At 49.1% G+C, this 22,053-nt stretch overlaps 1 protein-coding gene and 1 pseudogene across 4 annotated transcripts in view; both read left to right on the top strand.

Moving 5' to 3' along the window:
- LOC132210644 (basic proline-rich protein-like) overlaps positions 1-6,182 on the top strand; it is a 6,680-nt pseudogene extending 498 nt beyond the window's left edge.
- Positions 1-22,053, top strand: part of cdk10 (cyclin dependent kinase 10) — a 29,419-nt gene that overhangs the window by 6,545 nt on the left and 821 nt on the right. Inside the window, exons 2-14 of one of the 4 annotated variants that reach the window (XM_048546854.2) lie at positions 6,207-6,279; positions 9,686-9,757; positions 11,224-11,326; positions 12,772-12,853; positions 13,067-13,134; positions 15,084-15,136; positions 15,733-15,802; positions 16,263-16,322; positions 16,496-16,619; positions 17,914-18,053; positions 19,085-19,137; positions 20,358-20,417; positions 21,294-21,420. In XM_048546854.2, the coding sequence (XP_048402811.1) occupies positions 6,207-6,279; positions 9,686-9,757; positions 11,224-11,326; positions 12,772-12,853; positions 13,067-13,134; positions 15,084-15,136; positions 15,733-15,802; positions 16,263-16,322; positions 16,496-16,619; positions 17,914-18,053; positions 19,085-19,137; positions 20,358-20,417; positions 21,294-21,388 (1,053 nt within the window). In that variant the 3' untranslated portion in view covers positions 21,389-21,420. The remainder of the gene's footprint in view (positions 1-6,206; positions 6,280-9,685; positions 9,758-11,223; positions 11,327-12,771; positions 12,854-13,066; positions 13,135-15,083; positions 15,137-15,732; positions 15,803-16,262; positions 16,323-16,495; positions 16,620-17,913; positions 18,054-19,084; positions 19,138-20,357; positions 20,418-21,293; positions 21,421-22,053) is intronic. The other 3 variants (XM_048546855.2, XM_048546857.1, XM_048546856.2) reach the window with 3 other exon arrangements.

Below are 22,053 nucleotides of genomic sequence, written 5' to 3'. Positions count from 1 at the left end.
TCCCCCCCTCCCCCCCCGCCCCCCGTTCCCCCCTCCCCCCGTTCCCCCGTTCCCACCCTCCCCCCCCCGTTCCCCCCCCCGTTTCCCCCCCTCCCCCCTCCGTTTCCCCCCTCCCCCCTCCCCCGTTCCCCCCCCTCCCCCCTCCCCCGTTCCCCCCCCTCCCCCGTTCCCCCCTCCCCGTTCCCCCCCTCCCCCCCTCCCCCGTACCCCCTCCCCCCCTCCCCCCCCCCTCCCCCGTTCTCCCCCCCCTCCCCCGTTCCCCCCCCCTCCCCCCCGTTCCCCCCCTCCCCCCCCGTTCCCCCCCGTTCCCCCCCGCCCCCCCGTTCCCCCCCGCCCCCCCGTTCCCCCCCGTCCCCCCCGCCCCCCCGTTCCCCCCCCTCCCCCCCCCCTCCCCCCTCCCCCCCCTCCCCCCCCTCCCCCCCCCTCCCCCCCTCCCCCCCCTCCCCCCCTCCCCCCGTTCCCCCCTCCCCCCGTTTCCCCCTCCCCCCCGTTTCCCCCCCGTTCCCCCCCCCTCCCCCCCGTTCCCCCCTCCCCCCCGTTCCCCCCCCTCCCCCCCGTTCCCCCCCTCCCCCCTGTTCCCCCCCCGTCCCCGTCCCCCCCGTTCCCCCCACGTCCGTCCCCCCCCCTCCCCCCCTCCCCCCCACGTCCACCCCCCCTCCCCCCCTCCCCCCTCCCCCCCCTCCCCCCTCCCCCCCTCCCCCCACGTCCATCCCCCCCCTCCCCCAGTCCATCCCCCCCCTCCCCCCACGTCCATCCCCCCCCACGTCCATCCCCCCCCCTCCCCCCCCACGTCCATCCCCCCCCTCCCCCCACGTCCATCCCCCCCCTCCCCCCACGTCCATCCCCCTCCCCCACTTCCATCCCCTCCCCCTACGTCCATCCCCCTCCCCCTCCCCCACGTCCATCCCCCACGTCCAACCCCCTCCCCCCACGTCCATCCCCCTCCCCCCACGTCCATCCCCTCCCCCACGTCCATCCCCCCTCCCCCACGTCCATCCCCTCCCATCCCCCCACGTCCATCCCCCCACGTCCTCCCCCTCCCCCCACGTCCATCCCCTCCCCCCACGTCCATCCCCCCCCGTCCACCCCCCCCTCCCCCTCCCCCACGTCCACCCCCCTCCCCCCACGTCCGTCCCCCCACGTCCGTCCCCCACGTCCATCCCCCCTCCCCTACGTCCCATCCCCCTCCCCCCTACGTCCATCCCCCTCCCCCCACGTCCATCCCCCACGTCCATCCCCCACGTCCATCCCCCCACGTCCATCCCCCCACGTCCATCCCCCCACGTCCATCCCCCTCCCCCCACGTCCATCCCCCACGTCCACCCCCCCCCTCCCCCCTCCCCCACGTCCACCCCCCTCCCCCCACGTCCGTCCCCCCACGTCCGTCCCCCACGTCCGTCCCCCCACGTCCGTCCCCCCACGTCCATCCCCCTCCCCCTCCCCGCCACGCCCATTCCCCCCCTCCCCCCCACGCCCATTCCCCCCCCCCCCCCCCTCCCCCATTCCCCCCTCCTCCCCCACCATCCATTCCCCCCGACCATCCATGCCCCCCCGTCCGGTTCCCCCCCCCCGTCCGGTTCCCCCCCCCCGTCCGGTTCCCCCCCCCCGTCCGGTTCCCCCCCCCGTCCGGTCCCCCCCCCCCCGTCCGGTCCCCCGCCCGTCCGGTCCCCCCCCCCGTCCGGTCCCCCCCCCCCCGTCCTCCCTCCGCCCCGTCCCCCCCTCTTTCTCCCCCCCCTTCCCCCCCCCCTTCCCCCCCCCCCGTTCCCCCCCCCCCCCCGTTCCCCCCCCCCGTTCCCCCCCTCCCCGTTTCCCCCCCCTCCCCCGTTCCCCCCCTCCCCCCTCCCCCGTTCCCCCCCGTTCCCCCCTCCCCCTCCCCGTTCCCCCCCTCCCCCGTTCCCCCCCTCCCCCCGTTCCCCCCTCCCCCGTTCCCCCCCGTTCCCCCCCTCCCCCGTTCCCCCCCCTGTCCCTCCCCCGTTCCCCCCCCGTTCCCCCCCTCCCCCCGTTCCCCCCCTCCCCTCCCCCCGTTCCCCTCCCCCCCTCCCCCCCGTTCCCTCCCCCCCCTCCCCCCTGCCCTGTTCCCCCCCCTCCCCCTGTTCCCCCCCTCCCCCTGTTCCCCCCCCCTCCCCCCTGTTCCCCCCCGTCCCCCCTGTTCCCCCCCCGTCCCCCGTCCCCCCCGTTCCCCCCACGTCCGTCCCCCCACGTCCGTCCCCCCCACGTCCGTCCCCCACGTCCGTCCCCCCCCTCCCCCCTCCCCCACGTCCATCCCCCCCTCCCCCCACGTCCATCCCCCCCTCCCCCCACGTCCATCCCCCCCTCCCCCCACGTCCATCCCCCCCTCCCCCCACGTCCATCCCCCCCTCCCCCACGTCCATCCCCCCCCTTCCCCCTCCCCCCACGTCCATGCCCCCCCTCCCCCCACGTCCATCCCCCCCCTCCCCCCACGTCCATCCCCCCCCTCCCCCCACGTCCATTCCCCCCCTCCCCCACGTCCATCCCCCCCCTCCCCCCACTGTCCATCCCCCCCTCCCCCACGTCCATCCCCCCCCTCCCCCACGTCCATCCCCCCCTCCCCCCCACGTCCCCCTCCCCTCCCCCCACGTCCATCCCCCAGTCCATCCCCCCCTCCCCCCACGTCCATCCCCCCACGTCCATCCCCCCCTCCCCCACGTCCCTCCCCCACGTCCCTCCCCCACGTCCTCCCCCACGTCCATCCCCCACGTCCCTCCCACGTCCTCCCCCCGTCCTCCCCACGTCCCTCCCCCCACCGTCCCTCCCCCACGTCCCTCCCCCCACGTCCATCCCCCCACGTCCATCCCCCACGTCCATCCCCCCACGTCCATCCCCCCACGTCCATCCCCCCTCCCCCCCACGTCCATCCCCCTCCCCCCCGTCATCCCTCCCCCCACGTCCATCCCCTCCCCCACGTCCATCCCCCTCCCCCTCCCCCACGTCCATCCCCCTCCCCCCACGTCCATCCCCCTCCCCCTACCGTCCATCCCCCTCCCCCTCCCCCCACGTCCATCCCCCCACGTCCATCCCCATCCCCCCACGTCCCTCCCCCCCTCCCCCCCTCCCCCATGTCCATCCCCCCCCTCCCCCCACGTCCATCCCCCCCCTCCCCCCACGTCCATCCCCCCCTCCCCCACGTCCATCCCCCCTCCCCCACGTCCATCCCCCTCCCCCACGTCATCCCCCTCCCCCCACGTCCATCCCCCTCCCCCCACGTCCATCCCCCCTCCCCCCACGTCCATCCCCCTCCCCCCCCCACTTCCATCCCCCTCCCCCCACTTCCATCCCCCTCCCCCCACGTCCATCCCCTCCCCCCACGTCCATCCCCCCTCCCCCCTCCCCCCACGTCCATCCCCCCCCCCCCTCATCCCCCCTCCCCCCATCCCCCTCCCCCCATCCCCCTCCCCCCAGTCCCCCTCCCCCCCATCCCCCTCCCCCCACGTCCAATCCCCCTCCCCCCTCCCCCCTCCCCCGCACGTCCATTCCCCGCCCTCCCCCCACGTCCATCCCCGCCCTCCCCCCACGTCCATCCCCGCCCCTCCCCCCACGTCCATCCCCCTCCCCCACCCCCCACGTCCATCCCCCTCCCCCTCCCCCCACGTCCATCCCCCTCCCCTCCCCGCCACGTCCATCCCCCTCCCCCCACGTCCATCCCCCTCCCCCCACGTCCATCCCCCTCCCCCACGTCCATCCCCCTCCCCCCACGTCCATCCCCTCCCCCCACGTCCATCCCCCTCCCCCCACGTCCATCCCCCTCCCCCCCACGTCCACGTCCATCCCCCCACGTCCATCCCCCCACGTCCATCCCCCCACGTCCATCCCCCCCACGTCCATCCCCCCACGTCCATCCCCCCACGTCCATCCCCCACGTCCATCCCCCACGTCCATCCCCCCACGTCCATCCCCCCACGTCCATCCCCCCACGTCCATCCCCCACGTCCATCCCCCCACGTCCCTCCCCCCACGTCCCTCCCCCACGTCCTCCCCCACGTCCCTCCCCCACGTCCCTCCCCCCACGTCCTCCCCCACGTCCCTCCCCCCACGTCCATCCCCCTCCCCCACGTCCATCCGCCCCTCCCCCCACGTCCATGCCCCCTCCCCCCACGTCCATCCCCCTCCCCCCACGTCCATCCCCCCACGTCCACCCCCCCCTCCCCCCTCCCCCCACGTCCACCCCCCTCCCCCCACGTCCGTCCCCCACGTCCGTCCCCCCACGTCCGTCCCCCCACGTCCGTCCCCCCACGTCCGTCCCCCCACGTCCATCCCCCTCCCCCCTCCCCCACGCCCATTCCCCCCTCCCCCCCCACGCCCATTCCCCCCCCTCCCCCCCACGCCCATTCCCCCCCCTCCCCCCACGCCCATTCCCCCCCCTCCCCCCCACGCCCATTCCCCCCCCCTCCCCCATTCCCCCCCCTCCCCCATTCCCCCCTCCTCCCCCACCATCCATTCCCCCCCGACCATCCATGCCCCCGTCCTCCGTCCCCCCCCCCCCCCGTCCGGTCCCCCCCCCCCCCCTCCGTTCCGTCCCCCCCCCCCGTCCGGTCCCCCCCCCCCCGTCCGTCCCCCCCCCCCCCGTCCGGTTCCCCCCCCCGTTCCGTCCCCCCCCCCCCCGTCCGGTCCCCCCCCCCCCGTCCTCTCCCCTCCGCCCCCGTCCCCCCCCCTCTTTCCACCCCCCTCTTCCCCCCCCCTCCCCCCCCCTTCCCCCCCCCCTTCCCCCCCCCTCTTTCCCCCCCCCCCTTTCCCCCCCCCTCTTCCCCCCCCCCTCTTTCCCCCCCCCTCTTCCCCCCCCCTCTTCCCCCCCCCCTCTTTCCCCCCCCCTCTTCCCCCCCCCTCTTCCCCCCCCCCTCTTCCCCCCCCCCTCTCTCCCCCCTCCCCCTCTCCCCCCCCTCTCCCCCCCCCTTTCCCCCCCTCTCCCCCCCCCCCTCCCCCCCCTCTCCCCCCCTCTCCCCCCCCCCTCCCCCCCCCTCCCCCCCCTCTCTCCCCCCCCTCTCTCCCCCCCCTCTTGCCCCCCCCCTCTTGCCCCCCCCTCTTGCCCCCCCCTCTTGCCCCCCCCTCTTGCCCCCCCCCCTCTTGCCCCCCCCTCTTGCCCCCCCCTCTTGCCCCCCCCTCTTGCCCCCCCCTCTTGCCCCCCCCTCTTGCCCCCCCCTCTTGCCCCCCCCCCTGCCCCCCCCCCTGCCCCCCCCCCCTGCCCCCCCTCTTGCCCCCCCCCTCTTGCCCCCCCCCTCTTGCCCCCCCCTCTGCCCCCCCCTCTTGCCCCCCCCCTGCCCCCCCCCTGCCCCCCCCCCTGCCCCCCCCCCTGCCCCCCCCCCCCTGCCCCCCCCCCCCTGCCCCCCCCTCTTGCCCCCCCCTCCTGCCCCCCCCCTCTTTCCCCCCCCCTCTTTCCCCCCCCTCTTTCCCCCCCCTCTTTCCCCCCCCTCTTTCCCCCCCTCTTTCCCCCCCCTCTTCCCCCCCCCCTCTTTTTCCCCCCCCTCTTTTTCCCCCCCCTCTTTTTCCCCCCCTCTTTTTCCCCCCCCTCTTTCCCCCCCCCTCTTTCCCCCCCCCTCTTTCCCCCCCCCTCTTTCCCCCCCCCTCTTTCCCCCCCCCTCTTTCCCCCCCCCTCTTTCCCCCCCCTCTTTCCCCCCCCCTCTTTCCCCCCCCCTCTTTCCCCCCCCCTCTTTCCCCCCCCTCTTTCCCCCCCCCTCTTCCCCCCCCCTCTTCCCCCCCCCCTCTTCCCCCCCCCCTCTTCCCCCCCCTCTTTCCCCCCCCCTCTTTCCCCCCCCCTCTTTCCCCCCCCCCTCTTCCCCCCCCCTCTTCCCCCCCCCCTCTTTCCCCCCCCCTCTTTCCCCCCCCCTCTTTCCCCCCTCTCCCCCCCTCTTTCCCCCCCCCTCTTTCCCCCCCCTCTTTCCCCCCCCCCTCTTCCCCCCCCCTCTTCCCCCCCCCCTCTTTCCCCCCCCCCTCTTTCCCCCCCCCCTCTTTCCCCCCCCCCCTCTTCCCCCCCCCTCTTCCCCCCCCCTCTTCCCCCCCCCTCTTCCCCCCCCCTCTTTCCACCCCCCTCTTTCCACCCCCCCCTCTTCCCCCCTTCCCCTCTCCTGTGAGTGAGTTAGTAAAGAGAATCATAATACAATATCTCACATAAGTTAGAAGTCACTACCAACCATTATACAGATGCCCCAGACAGAAACTCTGTGAAATAGATTCTTTTGTGTTTTTATTTGCAGCTAGGAAGGAGCAGAAGTGTGAAAGAATTTGTAAAATTAAATCGCATTGGTGAAGGGACCTATGGTATTGTGTGTAAGTCCGTTTAATTTTTTTTTGAATTTGTGTTAGGAGATGGTTTCTCTTTATCTCTAAATGTTTTATCTATTCAAAATGGTTTAAGCTCTTGAAATCTTCAGGTTCATAATTTGTTTCCTATGAAATTTTAAATTCAAGTCACAATCAAATCAGACACAATCTCATTGAATGACAGATCAGGTTTGAGGGGTGAATAGTTGTTATTTATTGCGATGGACAAATGAAGTATACAATAGTATTGAAGCATACATGTTAAAGATAATATGACCAACATTCCCTTCAAGTTGATGCAAAGATAGGTGGAGGGACAGGGAGGCTTCAAATAGACTTGGATGGGCTTGGAGAGTGGGCAACGAAGTCGCAGATGGAATAAAATGTGGGAAAGTTTGAAGTTATGCATATTGGTAGGAAGCATAGAGGTGTAGGCTATTTTCTAATGGATTCAGAATTCTGAAGTACAGAGGGACTTGGACATCCTAGTTTAGGATCCTGTTAAGGTTAACATACAGCTAGGAAGGGAAATGCAATGTTAGCATTCATTTCAAGCGAGCTAGAATACGACAGCAGTAATATACCGCTGAGGGCTGTGTAAGGTTCTGGTCAGGCCCGCATTTAGAATATTGAGAGTAGTTTTGGGCCTTATGTCAAAGGAACGATGTGCTGGTCTTGGAGGGGATCACAGGACATTTACAAAAATTTTCAGAAGAGGTGCAATTGAAGACTCTGGGTCAACTTGATGGAGTTTTAAAAGGATAAGTGGGGAGGGGGATCTGAATACAACTTACAGAATACCGAGAGGCTTGGATAGAGTGGATGTGGGAAAGGTGTTTCCTTTAGTTGGAAAGACTAGGAGCTAAGCCTCAGTTCAGCCTCGACCCTTTAGAACTGAGATGAGAAAGGATTTTTTCAGGTGGAGAGTGGTGAATCTGTGGAAGTCATTGCCACAGTAAATCGTGGAAGCCAAGGCAATGATTGTATTTCAGACAGAGATAGACAGGTACATGATTGGTAAGGGGACCAAGGATTATGGGGCAAAGGCAGGAGAATGGGGTTGAAAAGCATATTAGCCATGATTGAATGGTGGAGCACACTCAATGGTCTGAAAGGTCTAGCTCTGCTCTTAGATCTTATGGTCTAAATTTTAAGGGCATGTGTGGTTAAGTGCACAGTCCTTCTAAGTTCCTTTTTGCATGACCATATAGTTTTCGTCAGTTAAAGGGTCAGTAAAACTAACTTGCTCATGGCTTGTGCAGGATCTTTCGGATTATGGCTGTACAGTTTGGGGAACATTGCTTATTATCAAATTTGACAGTTGGGAGACTCAAAGAGCATTAAAGATACACACTGTCAAAACTGAAAGCCTCGCAACCGAGGCCTCACTGAACATTTGATTTTGGATTTGAAGCTGAGCCCTTTGGGCAGTGGACAGTTCGTTAGCCCTGATCAGGTGGGGTCAAAGGTTGCTAGGAGGGCTGGAACTGATCAGTGTGCAAGCAGCCAAATAGGCAAGAGGTTTGGTGTTGAATTGTCCAAATAAGACCATAAGACATAGGGGCAGAAGTAAGGCCATTTGGCCCATCAGGTCCACTCTGCCATTTAAATCATGGCTGATGGGCATGCCAACTCCACTTCCCTGCACTCTCCCCGTAGCCCTTGATTCCTTGTGAGATCAAGAATTTATCGGTCTCTGCCTTGAAGGCATTTAACGTCCCGGCCTCCACTGCGCTCCGTGGCAATGAATTCCACAGGCCCACCACCTTTTGGATGAAGAAATGTCTCCTCATGTCCGTTTTAAATTGACCCCCTCTAATTCTAAGGCTGTGCCCTCGGGTCCTAGTCTCCTTGCCTAACGGAAACAACTTCCCAGCGTCCACCCTTTCACGTTATCTTGTAAGTTTCTATTAGATCTCCCCTCAACCTTCTAAACTCTAATGAATACAATCCCAGGATTCTTAGCCGTTCATCGTACGTTAAACCTACGTTAAAATAAAATTGTTTAAAAATGGATGGCACATTCTAAAATGTCTTTCTTGAACCTCCAGTTTTTAGATCTCTGGTTTTGCAAGGATGTTCCCATTTAGTTCTGAGCTGAATATTTTTGGTCATTTTAACCATACAAATTGAAATAGTTTTTAAACAATTCTCTCACTTTTGACTGATGATAACAACGATTATGTTGAGAGGAAAAACTAATTAGAATTTTACTAACAATTTTATTTCCCATTGGGATAACAAGATTAGTATAATCCTGTTACCTTGGCAGTTTGTTATTTTTGGTACATATAGTTGCTATTCTCTCAGGATACATTTATTTTCCCTTTGAACCTCTGGCAATATGTCCACTACCATTGACAGGTGAACCCAACTAGACCAAGCACCCAAGAAAACAAAGTGTGGAGCTGGATGAACACAGCAGGCCAAGCAGCATCTTAGGAGCACAAAAGCTGACGTTTCGGGCCTAGACTCCTCTTCAGAAAAGGGGGATGGGGAGAGGATTCTGAAATAAATAGGGAGAGAGGGGGAGGCGGACTGAAGATGGATAGAGGAGAAGATAGGTGGAGAGGAGAGTATGGGTGGGGAGGTAGGGAGGGGATAGGTCAGTCCGGGGAGGACGGACAGGTCAAGGGAGCGGGATGAGATTAGTAGGTAGGAAATGGAGGTGTGGCATGATGTGGGAGGAGGGGATAGGTGAGAAGAAGAACAGGTTAGGCAGGTGGGGACAAGCTGGGCTGGTTTTGGGATGCAGTGGGGGGAAGGGAGATTTTGAAGCTGGTGAAATCCACATTGATACCACAGGGCTGCAGGGTTCTCAAGTGGAATATGAGTTGCTGTCCCTGCAACCTGTGGGTGGCATCATTATGGCACTGCAGGAGGCCCAGGATGGACATGTTGTCTAAGGAATGGGAGGGAGAGTTGAAATGGTTCACGACTGGGAGGTGCTGTTGTTTTCTGCAAAGCGGTCCCAGGTACCCTAAAGGATTCCGTGAGGATATACCTTTCTTAGTTAAATATAAGTAGACTTTGGGCTGTTCATTAGAAAGAAAACAGCAAAAAAAGTCCTCATTTTATGGACTGAGCTAATAAACATAAGCAAATACAAAAAAAAACTTTGGATTTGCACACAGCAAACTCCTACAAAAAGCAATGATAAACTAAAGTTAGTAAAAATGAGCTATGTCACCATAATCTTATGGACCTTAGGGCTGCTCTGTCATTAGAAAAAGATAACTGAAGGTGGTTTTAATCTGAGGGTCACCACTGAGGGTGAGGGGAGAAGTTGGGAAGGAGATTCCTTCATGATAATCTCAGCTGGTGTAGGAATCGAACCCTTATGCATCCAGCCAGCTGAGCTAACTGGTGTCACAAGGTAGTAATTTCTGCATTTAAATTTTTCATGTTTTAGATCGTGCTCATGATACAAAACGTGATGAAATTGTTGCCCTTAAGAAGGTTCGAATGGATAAAGAAAGGGATGGTAAGTGAAAACTATCAAGATTGGTGGTGTTTTCAATCTGCTCGTGAAAGTGCATTCTTTTTAGAAACTTGTAAACCTTTTAGAAATAATACCAAAACTCATTGTGTGCCAAGTGTATATTTTGAACCAGTATTATTTTGGTCTTATTTTGCATACACAATTTACCAGTTAGTTCAGCTGCCTCCAGAATAAGAGATTTCCACTTGGAATATGTTTTATGAACCAGGATTTTCCACTATACTTTACAGCCAAGCACTGTGTGGGTATCAATATAAAGCTACTGTTTTCTTGAAGGAAAATCAGCTAATTTGCACAAAGAGATGTCCAATAAACAGTGTGATGATTACCAGATGATATATTTTTATGAAGTTGATTGAGGATTAATATTGACCAGGCAACTGGAGATTATGTCCATGCTCCAGTTTGATATTAGTGATAGGTTCTTTTACATCTACCTAACAGAGCAGATAGTTTAATGTCTTTTCTGAAATATGGCTCCTCTTGACATTATTTTACTCCTTCTGTACTGCACTGGAGCGTAAGATTACATTTTTGTTTCAAGCCTCCAGAATGATCCTTGAGCCTACAGCCTACTAGACCACTCAATCATGCTGACAGCGCCACAAACAGGGTGTTCTTTTCAGCATGGGGAATGAAAATGGGACCAAGTGTAAATAATATCATCTTGTGCAATTTGGCTTATTACTTTCATTTTTAAATTGCGACAACAATAAATAAAATTGCTACCACAGTCTAGCCATGTCTCTTTGAATGTATACCAAACTGTAATTGAGATTACATTCCATTAATACACAAATACCAAACACAGTGGGTTGTAGTATTAAACCAATATTAATGGCTGATAGGTGTTGCAGCCCATGGGATATTTCGAAAGTTAAAATACTCTTCAAATGGTAAGTTGTAAAATGCCTGTCACTTATTATTCTTTTAAGCATTAACTTTATCGCTTGTGATCTCTGTTTGCTCAGCACCATTGACCAGTATTGCATCATTCTGAAAACTGGAATGCTTATATGGATTAAAGAGTAGTAATTAAATAAATTTATTCTTTTGTGGATCTCATAAATATGCATCATTGAACCTTGGAGAGCATAAAAAGTCAAAAAAGTTGATATTAATAGATCTTGGAGTACCAATTATGGATTTATTCATCAATTACATTACAGCACCATAAGCAAATCTTTGCAAGCCTCTAATTCCGCTAATTTGTAAAAGAGAAAATAAGTATAAGCCCAAGTGCAGCTGGGTATGATAACATTTTTAAAAACCTTACATTTCCATAGCAGCTGTTATGACCTGCCATCTTTCCAATGCTGTTTTCAATCAGGTTAAATATATTTTGATCACTTTTAATTAAATAGATGTGACATAAGGATAAGCAAATAGGATTTTACTGCAATTCTGTCTGCTGAATATATATGTTTTGCCTTTCCTTTTATTTGCAGGAATCCCCATCAGTAGTTTGAGAGAGATTAATCTGCTTCTTAAACTGCGGCACCCTAATATTGTGGAGCTAAAAGAAGTAGTGGTGGGAAACCACTTAGACAGGTTAGTGCTGGATAGGCTGGGACTTCTATCACTGGAGCATTGTGGGTTGAAGGATGATCTTATAGAGGTTTATAAAATCAGGAGGGGTATAGATAAGGTGAAGGACAAGGGTCTTCTCCATAAAGTGGGAGAGTTCAAAACTCGTGGGCATACTTTTACGGTGAGAGGAGAAAGATTTATAAAAGACACAAAGGGACAACTTTCTTTACACAGAGGGTGGTTAATATATGGAATGAACTGCCAGATGAAGTGGTGGATGCAGGTAGTTATATTTCAAAGACATTTGGGTAAGCACACAAATAAGAAAGCTTGGAGGGAAATGGGCCAATAGCAGGCAGGCGGGACTAGTTTAGTTTGTGACCATGGTTGGCATGGACTAGTTGGACCAAAGGATCTGTTTCCATGCTGTTCGACTCTATAACGCTGAGTGAGCTGTTAACTTAAGTCCCACTACTCCATGAGCTATATCAAAAGTGTAACTTCTACTTTCATCAAAATTGTCAATTTGTTTCTCTTCGTTACTGTTATCCTTTTTATACAAACAAGACTTACCAAATTCCTCAATTGAGGGTCCAGGCAAACCGGCAAGTCAGTAGCACATTTGAAGTCTGTCAGATAACGTGAATGGAACTTGTTTCTGAGATGGTTTGAGTTGAGTCCATGTTGATGATTTCATTCTATTTAAGTAGCACAGCATAGATGAGAACTTTCACTTGGGGAGCTCAGCATTCAGCCCAGAGGCCTAGTGCATTTGATCGGCTAGAGACTAAACAGTTATTGGTAGGCAGGCACTGCGGTTCAGGCAGTCATGGAAGCTAATACATATCTGGCTTAGTGGGGCCTCCTGAGAAATGAGGCAAGTGGCCTTACACATTATCAGAATGGGATTGTAGAACTGCAGGATGGTGCTCTGTTCAGAGCAAGCTCAGCAATGGGTGGGATGGATGACAATTAAGAGAAAATGTATTTTAAAAAAAATGTATGCACAACTTTCCTGTAATAAATCTTTAACTTATATTAGTATTCCATGTCAATTGACCAAACACTCACTGTTTACTTTTGTATAAAGAGGAAAATAGAGGATCATCTGGTTGTATGTTCTCTATCTGGTGAATGTACAAAATGGTAGTTGTTATAGAATGACAGATTATAACTGGAAAATATGTATACTCAGTAAAATTTATAATACTTCTATTATTATCAAATACAACATTTCAGATTAGTGCTGATGCTAGTTCACTGCAGTACTGAGAGAATATGTCACTGTCAGAAGTGCTATCCTTTGACTGGTGTCAAAGTAATGCTTCATCTACCTGGATATTACATTCAGTTAGGAAAAGTGTATTCCTATCCTGTTGTCCTGTACTTTATTTAATGCTGCTACTAAGGGAGTACATGAAGATAGTTAAGAGGTGATGAATATGTTCTGATTTTTATTTCTGCAGTATTTTCCTGGTAATGGGATACTGTGAACAGGATCTTGCGAGTCTTTTGGAAAATATGCAGTCACCATTTTCAGAGGCTCAGGTACATGTAGAACTGTCCCAGATTTTCAAATACTTGTCTTAATTGTTTATTCAAAGTCTAGCTAGGTAACAACTCCTTAAATAAAGCATCACTTTTCATTCTCACTTTTAGTTCTTTTATGCTGTTGTGATGACTAAAAATTGCCACATGAAATTATTCTTTCGTCTTTCTAAATATTTCATACATGAACTATTGAATTTTCTTTCTTTTAAGGTAAAATGTATAATTCTGCAATTATTGAAGGGATTGCGATATCTGCATGAAAACTTTATTATTCACAGGTGAGAGAATTGAGAAACTAAGTGCCACAGACATGCTATTGCTTCCAGTCTAAAACATTTGTCAGATATGACATGCATTTAAAAAAATACAGCACCCTGATTGTAACAGATTCCGTCATTTGATTCTATTGACTATGGTAAACTGGTGTACATAAAAGGTGGCTGAATGGTGACCTTACCTCTTCTTCAGGCCCAGATCCAAGTTCCATGTGCTGTAGAGGTGTGTAGTAACATGTTTGAATGGTTGACTCAAATATGTCAATACTGCTTTCCATCAGGAAGCTAGGCCAATTGGCCTATTATCTGTCATAGAAAAATAGCTAGAATCAATTATTAAGGCAGTTATGGCAGGACCATTGGAAAATTGTAATGTGATCAGGTGAAGTCAGCATAGTTTTGTGAAAGACAAATCATTTGTAAGGAATGTCATTTTTTTGAACAGGTAGTAAATGTGAGAGATAAAGGGGCACTTGCTTAATATGATATACTTTGATTTTGGAAAGGTGCTGATAAACCACAATATCTTGTTTCTACACAAGATAGGAGCACATGGTGTAGCGTATAACATTAGTGTAAATAAATATTTAGTTATGTAATAGGAAACAGGGTTAACTGGGTTGTTTTTGAATTGGCAAGCTGTAACTTGTAGAATGTCACAGAGACCAGTGTTAGGGTCTCAACATTTGCAACCTGTATCAATGACTTGGATGAAGAGACTGAATGTATGGAGTGTAATTTTGTTGATGAAAGCAAAAAAGGAGAGTTAGTTGTCAAAAAAAGGTAGAGAAACTGAAAAGATGTAAAGATAGATTAAGTAAGTTGGCAGATGGCATATTATAAGGGAAAATGTGAATGTTTATTTTGGCAGGAGGAATAGAAAAGAGTAATTTAAATAGAGGGAACTTGCGTAACTTGGTGGTTTAGAGGGAATTAGTTGTTTCTACAAAAACTCCTAAGTTCTGTATATTCTATGTTTAAAACCAGAGTTGAAGTTCAGACGTGGAGGGTGAGGGAGCGTGTGTAGGGTTTTTCAGCTGTACAGCTTAGAGAGAATATGGATGTCATTGTATGAGAATCACACCTAGAGGTAACATGGTTCTCATTGACACACATTTCCAAGCCAAGCATGACTCAGTTGTAGAAGTCTTGCCAATGTGCCAGAATGTTGTGGGATTAAGATCTCCTCCTGGATTTGAGCTCGAATTTAATGCTAACACTTCATAACATTCCTGGGATGCAGACATTCGGTTGAGATATTCAGCGAGACCAATCTGCACTTTTACGTGAGCGTAGAAGAACCCATGGCACTATTTTGAAGTAGAACATGGAGATATCTGCTACCTCCTGCCCGGTAGTTCTTTATTTCCCATTTCTATTTGATTCATTGGCACAGAATTTTTGAGTACTTTTCGGTGTAACCACAGCGCAGTAGCAGTGTTGCCCCATTCAAATATTATAGACTTGTGCTGGTTCTAACATGAATATATGATGGGTACTTTCAATTGATTGTTTGCACTGCCCCTTAGAAATATCTGCTGAACCCTCTAGCAGTAATTTCTGTTGCTCAGCGCTACCATGTAAATAACCAACAAGCTTCCTGAATTTACACCACTAATCTGTGGTTATATTTATCCCAAATAGCTGGGCATAGCCAAATCTGAATTGATTAAACAACCAGAGTATCTGCATTCTCCTGATGTAATTGTTTTATTTATTTAAGGAAATACATATTTCAATTGATGCTTTTTACAAACATATAATTCTCACTTCTTTCTGTGTAAATAATTTAATTGTTGACGAAACCTGTAGTACCTGCCTTAGAAATGAACTGAGTCAGAAATTGCTTTGCTCAAATTCAACGCTGCACGAGCAGCTTGCACCTCATCTACAGCTTTGGGATGAGCTTTCAAACATGTGACTTGCTGGTAACAAACCATTTTTTTTTGTAGAGACCTTAAGGTGTCCAACTTGTTAATGACTGATAAAGGGTGTGTTAAGATCGGTAAGATGTGTAACGCCTTATTTATATTCTTGTTTATATTGACAAACTGTCAGTTTAATTTCTTTTACTAATTACTGATAGTGCTGCTGTAAAGATGAACATTTAAACTGTAACATTATGTATATCAATTTCAACAATTAAGGGCAAGAAAACTTCTCAGAAATTCAGAGAGGTTTAATGCTGATGGCAGGATCATGCTGCTTGAAGTGGTGTCATTGGTATCATTAGCTTTTGGTGTTATAAAATTAGTTGTCAGTTTAAATTGCTGATAAATTTCATGAAAGGCAAATGTTTCATAAATTTAAGATGGGATTTCTTCTGACAGGCTTAGATGCTCTGTAGAACCATTTTATAATAAGCTTTTGAACACATGCAATTTTTCGTTTGTCAGCTTTTTGTTTTCCACTGTTCACTTAACCTGATGTTTAGGTATTTTGCATTCACACATTACCTGATCATTCATCGCTTAGTTATTTATGGAATCTTGCTGTGCATATTGTTGACTGCCCTTCAACATTAGCTATTACCACCTTGTACTGATTAGACATTGCATTGCTTTCCTCTTCTAACTGTTTTAAGTCTGTTATTCTTTCCAGCTGATTTTGGATTGGCGCGTGCATACGGAGTGCCTCTGAAGCCTATGACTCCAAAAGTGGTAACTCTATGGTAGGTTGGCTGACAGAAACTAATGTTGCTGCAGTTTTCGATGATTATGATATGATTTGATGCTAAGGCGGTAGGCAGCTTGGACACTTTGCTTCAAGCAGCATGATCCTGCCATCAGCATTAAACCTCTCTGAATTTCTGAGAAGTTTTCTTGCCCTTAATTGTTGTAATTGATATACATAATGTTACAGTTTAAATGTTCATCTTTACAGCAGCACTATCAGTAATTAGTCAAAGAAATTAAACTGACAGTTTGTCAATCAAAATCCACAGGCTTGTAGAAATATAATACTTCTTTGTTTCCAATTTCTGCCATGTTACAATCACATTTATTGTGCAAAACCAAAGACGTCATGACTTATTTTGCCTATTTTGACTTGTGCAGCATTTAAAAAGAGGTTGCTTATGAATATTCAGGAGCTCTGAAATTTTGATCAAATATTGCATGCTTTGTTCTAAGGTACAGAGCACCAGAATTACTATTGGGAACAAAGACCCAGACGACAGCTATTGATATGTGGTACGTATCTTATTTAGTGTAAAATATACAGTAGGATACCCTGGAGATCCTCAGTAAACGAGCAGCATCTGTGGAAAACAAGGTATTGTATTTGCTGGGTCTTACGCGGACTTTTGTTTGTTGCAAACATTGTTGCAGATTTTCTCATAATTTGTTCTTTTTACTGTTTGTAGGGCGGTGGGTTGTATTCTTGCAGAGCTGCTGGCTCACAAGCCTTTGCTTCCAGGGAGCTCTGAAATCCATCAGATCGATCTGATTGTTCAGTTATTAGGTACTCCGAATGAGAATATATGGCCAGTAAGTCATTGCCTGAATTCATCAGAGATTTGCCCCCTCACTGCCAAAATGTATTAATAACTTGTGTTAAGATGCAGCGAATACTGTAGAGCATAACTCTCTAAGTATGGTAAGTTAGATCTTGGAAGTGTAATTTCAACTTGTTAGCTTTTAAGTCATTCTCCCCTAGTATAAAGTCAAAATATAAAGTATTTGTTAGAAGATTCAGATACAGGCACCTCTTGTACTTGTGAGCATTATTCCTGATTAATTACACATAATGGGAAATGGAGATTTAAAGAGCTTGTCTCTGTGTCATAGATGAACATAAAGAGTAGTATAAAAGCAAAAATTCCCTTGGCAGGTGAGGCAGCATCTGTGTTCGGAAACAGTTAATGTTTCAGGCTGATCACCTTTCATCAGAACTAAAGATGGAAAGGCAACAGTTTTTAAGCTGAGAGAAAATGGAGGCAGGGGGCAGGAAGAACATGTCAAGATACAAAGCATAAGTAGGTCATTCAGCCCCTTGAGCCAGCTCCAAAGTTCAGTAAAGTCAGGGCCGATCTATATGTTCCGAATTCCACATTTTTATCTATGCTGGATAACCTTTTGATTCCCTTGCCCAACAAGAATCTATCTGCCTCTGCTGTAAAAAAAAAAATTAATAACTGCACTTCAACTGCCTATTCTGGCAGAGGTCCAAAAGTGGTACAACCCTCAGAGAGAAAAGTATTCCTCTCATCTGAGTCCTGTAAGAGTGACTCTTAATTTTAGTACAGTGCTTCTAGTTCTGGACGCCAGCACAAGAAGAACTACCCCAAACAGCACCTGTGCTGTAATCTTAATGGTCCATAAAGGGGTGTAATTGGCTTTTCACTTCTGTGGGCAAATAACCATGTTTAAAAATTTACTCGAGGAGGAAGCATTCCAGATTGTCCCGCCTGGTGGTGGGAAATTGCAGGTCATCCATCTCCGTGGTCTTTAAAATCTTTGGCCCTTTAACTCTGTTTCTTTCTTCAGTTGGTCATCCATCAGACTGAACTGCAGTAATTTATGCTATTATTTCAAGATTTTCAGCATCTTCCTATTTTGCTTTATTATCACTAAAAGTAGGTTTGAACGTAGCAACTAGTTTTTTAAAAAAAGTTCAGAAGTTACTTTGCCACATGTTGAAGTCTGTTCAACCTTTTCATTGATGTGCTTCTGTTCTAAGATTTCCTTTTTGGCTAGTTTTCAGAGTATTTCACCTCATTGCTTCTGGTGTTCCTCCCATTTTGTTGAGTCACTATTTACCTGTACTTATGACATGCTGTAGGGTTTTTCCAACCTGCCGTTAGTGGGTCAATACACTCTGAGAAAACAGCCTTACAATAACCTGAAGCACAAGTTTCCGTGGCTGTCAGAAGCAGGTCTCCGACTTCTCAACTTCCTCTTCATGTACGATCCAAAAAAGAGGTATTCTAACATCTATTTTATACATGGTGACAGACTTTTTTTGTGTCCTGATGGAAATAGGGCTTCCATGTATTATATCACTATGTTTGTTGAGATAGCACAGCAAAAGAAGGTTGGACTATAAAATTAAGTATACGGGTCTGGTCATAATATTGGCTGAAATTGGATTACATCTTCTGGTGTAAAATAATTTTATCCTTTATTTAGGGACTTCCAGGTGCAACACTTGTCCATTTTAAAATTTCAACTAGTGTGATGTTGAAATAAATATTTTTGTCACAGTAATAAGCCACTTTAACTATTGGAAACTTTACTATAGCATTATTTGATCAATTTTATGTATAGTATTTGATTAATATTATTTACTGTATTTGATCAATTTTAAATGGATAACATTATTTTTGACCTTTTATTACTACTGTAATATTAACACCATTACAAACAAAAATAAACCTTTAGTCTACTGCTAGAAACACGATGGTTGAGATCATTGTTTCATTGTAGCAGAAAATCCAATGTGATAAATGGAACTTGTCCCATAAAGCTCATTTGATCCTGAATACGTCCATGTGAATTCTATCTTGGATGTCCACCTTTCGTATTTCTGAGGATTTTTTTTTAGCTTGGGCTGTTAGTCTGTGTTGACTTTGATGAAAATCAGTGCATCTCATGTTATTTTCTGTCTTCCTTGGACAAATTTTCTAAATATGGTTTGGTCTTCTCTGGCCATGTTTGTTTTTAATATTTTTCCCCAATGTTCTTTCACTAGTTTAAGTGCTACAAAAGCCATTAAGTTATCCTAAGCATGCATTTCAGTTTGCTGGGTTGAGTTTTTAATCAACAAACTATGGTTGTTGATGGCTCAGCAACTTTGCAACTTGGACAATTAATTGTGAATTTTACAAAGCATTGTACAGATCTGCTAGATTGCAACAAAAGCAATTGTGCATGTGTATGCGTATTTTATAGCACTGTGCTTGTGTGATTAACATGTAACATAAAAGGTTGATGGATAGTACTCTTGTGTTTAGGGCAACTGCAGAAGACAGTCTGGAAAGTTCATATTTTAAAGAAAAACCATTGCGTAAGTAATATTGGAAATATTTTGCAATAATTTGCTTCATTATGTATAGAAGTACAGATTTGATTCTGAAAGTGCCAGTTCCTTTAAAATAAATTAGAATTATCTCAGTGGATCTTGTATACTTCTGTACTGTGTAACAATCAATGTTCCTTTTGAGTTAACATGTAGGAATTGTTGCAAAAACTTATTGCTTTTGGTGGTCTGTCCAGATCTCCCCTTGCTCCTGTCTAGATTTTCAAAGTTGCAAACCCAACCTCCTTGTTGGAAAAAAAACAATATTTAGGAGTGAGGGAATTGAAATGTTAGATATTAAAAATGTTCCAGATTGACTAATACTGCATCAGGTCACTTAAGTGTAAACAGTGTAAAATATGAATGTTTGGTTTCTAAAGACCTCAGTTTCTTCACATATGACATTAGAGCTAGATTATAGTTATTTTAATCAACCTGTTCATAAATTTACTTAATGCTGTCATGACTTTTCAAGCCTAATTTATCAACTGGATTTGGTGTTTTCACCTTAGGTGGGTGGGCTGCAATTTAGTACTGTTGACCATTGTGTTGATTCCCCATCATGATCTCAAAATGTTTTTAAAGAGACTGGTTCAATGTTGGAGCAGCAGAACTGTTAGCAAGTGGCAGGTATCCTTTGTTAAATTGGCAAATTAATTTACTTAAGGAGCTTATTATCTCATTTCCATTCTAACTGGGATTTCCAGTCAGTAATGTGGGCACAATAACCTGGTATGTTTGGAGTGGGGCACGTGGTAGCTCTGATTGTTTGTGCAAGGTCCTATCCCACACTGAGCTGTGAATGCAAACCCTCCCCCGGAGGGTCGCTCTCTCCAGGATCACACAGAGGCAGTTATTGCCTTTTTTGAAAAACCAAGAAATTAACTTAACCTTCCACTCTGGTGCTCCATCTTCAGTTGGCAGACCACATCTTGTCCAAGGGGCTGCACATCGAAACAATTGGTCCTCAGCATCATGAACTCTCATACTGGCCTTAATTGGATGGTGAGACCACTCCCTGTTCTTGTTTCAAAGTAGCAGTGGGTATATCTGTAACATGTTGTGCAGGGCAAGAACCTAGAATGAGTCCTCATGTCAGGTTCCTAACCCTGAATGAAAATTTAGCTCAATATAATTTCGACATGCTTCAAAATAATGCAAGGATGGAATAGGGTAGACACAAGTAGGTCTGTTTTTCATTGTTGCAGGATCTAGAGTGAGTTATCATGGATATGAGCTGAAGTGCAGGAGATTAAGAACAGCATTTGGTGAGTTGTGGAACTGTGGTAACACTTCCAGAGTTGAGCAGAAACTTCTGTCAATATTTAAGTTAATTTGGATAGATGGTTAGGAAAACAGAGGAGATAGCTAATGCTGATCACAGTTTCTTAAAAAGGTCAGTTTCAATATTGTAACTTTTATATTATTGGACAGCTGTTTGAAAGGATATTCCCATAATTCTACTTAAAACTCAATCTCACATTAAAAAAATAGTTTCTGAAACTTGCAACCATATCTGAAAATGAATGGGAGTATGTCGTTGACCAGCAGAAATTTCTGCATTTAGCCCCTTGTGTTCAAACAAAAATGCCACATTTAGAAGTACACAGATACGGGAACACAATCATTGACATTTCAGTGCAGTACTTTCAGTTCTGGGAGTAACTTAAACAGGACAATAAACAACCTTGACCAGGGCACTTAGGAAGTGCTGCTTAGCATATGTAACAATGCGTGATTAAATATTTTTTTACAACTGGTGTATTTATTGGGCATCTGTCCCACAAGTACAGCAACTTCCTTCCCTTCCAAGTGTTTCAACAGAGAATCTTTCAAAAAGAATCAGGTATAGGAAACCTTTTGGAGAAACAGAGTACCTTAGAATGCAGCTTCTTGATAGCTTTGTCATTACTTATAATGTAAAGTAGGGACCATTGCAAAACTAATTTGACGCCCTGAAATGCCCTTTCAACACTAAATGTGCCAAGTGTGAGACTCGAATTGCAAAATTCATGGCTGTTCAGGATATAACTTTTATCCAAATGCCTCTAATTGGTAGAAATGAGAAAAGGAGAAAAAGATTGAAATTCAGTGTGATTTAATTTGAATTATTACAAACTAAATCAAAAACTATTTCTCTTAAGCATGTGAACCAGAGCTGATGCCTACCTTCCCCCATCATCGAAACAAGCGGGCAGCTTCTAGTGTGGACAATCAACAAAAACGTTTAAAAGTGTGATGTAAGGAAACTGCTGCCTAAAGCCGTCTCAGGTACGGGGCTGATTTTTGTGTTTACATGCAGTGGCTTTCTCTTTTGTCGGGCCTATTTTATTCTATCTGCATTGCAGTATTTTCAGTACAAGTAATATGGCATCTCCTGCTGCAGTCCCATACTGAACATTGTGATTGTTTTTTTTTCCTCTTTGGAATTGGATACATTTCTCAGCATTGGGTTTCAAATTTCAAAAGTCCCATTACATGACAGTTTCATTATTTTTTACCCTCTAACTGAATGTATTCATCAGTCAGACCTCATTATTTGAATGAATCATAGAATCCCTTCCATGTAGAAACAGGTCCTTCAGCTCAACAAGTCCATACCTACCCTCAGAACATCCCGCCCAGATCCAACCCCCAATAACCCACCTAATCTACAAATCTCTGAACACTACAGGCAATTTAGCATGGCCAATCCACCTAGCGTGCACATCTTTGGATTGTGGGAGGAAACCCATGCAGACAGGGTGAGAATGTGCAAACTCCACACAGACAGTCGCCCGCGGGTGGAATTGAACCCAGGTCCTTGGCGCTGTCACTGAACCACCGTGCTTTTGAACAGTGTGACTGATTGCACTATTAAGAATGAACTATTAGAAAATATGTACATATCAAAGGGCATTTTAA

Source organism: Stegostoma tigrinum, chromosome 16 (genome assembly GCF_030684315.1).
Source record: "Stegostoma tigrinum isolate sSteTig4 chromosome 16, sSteTig4.hap1, whole genome shotgun sequence".
In the NCBI taxonomy this organism is placed as follows: domain Eukaryota; kingdom Metazoa; phylum Chordata; class Chondrichthyes; order Orectolobiformes; family Stegostomatidae; genus Stegostoma; species Stegostoma tigrinum.
The sequence above is the reverse complement of the archived record's forward strand: the minus strand, read 5'-3'. Positions and strand labels throughout refer to the sequence as shown.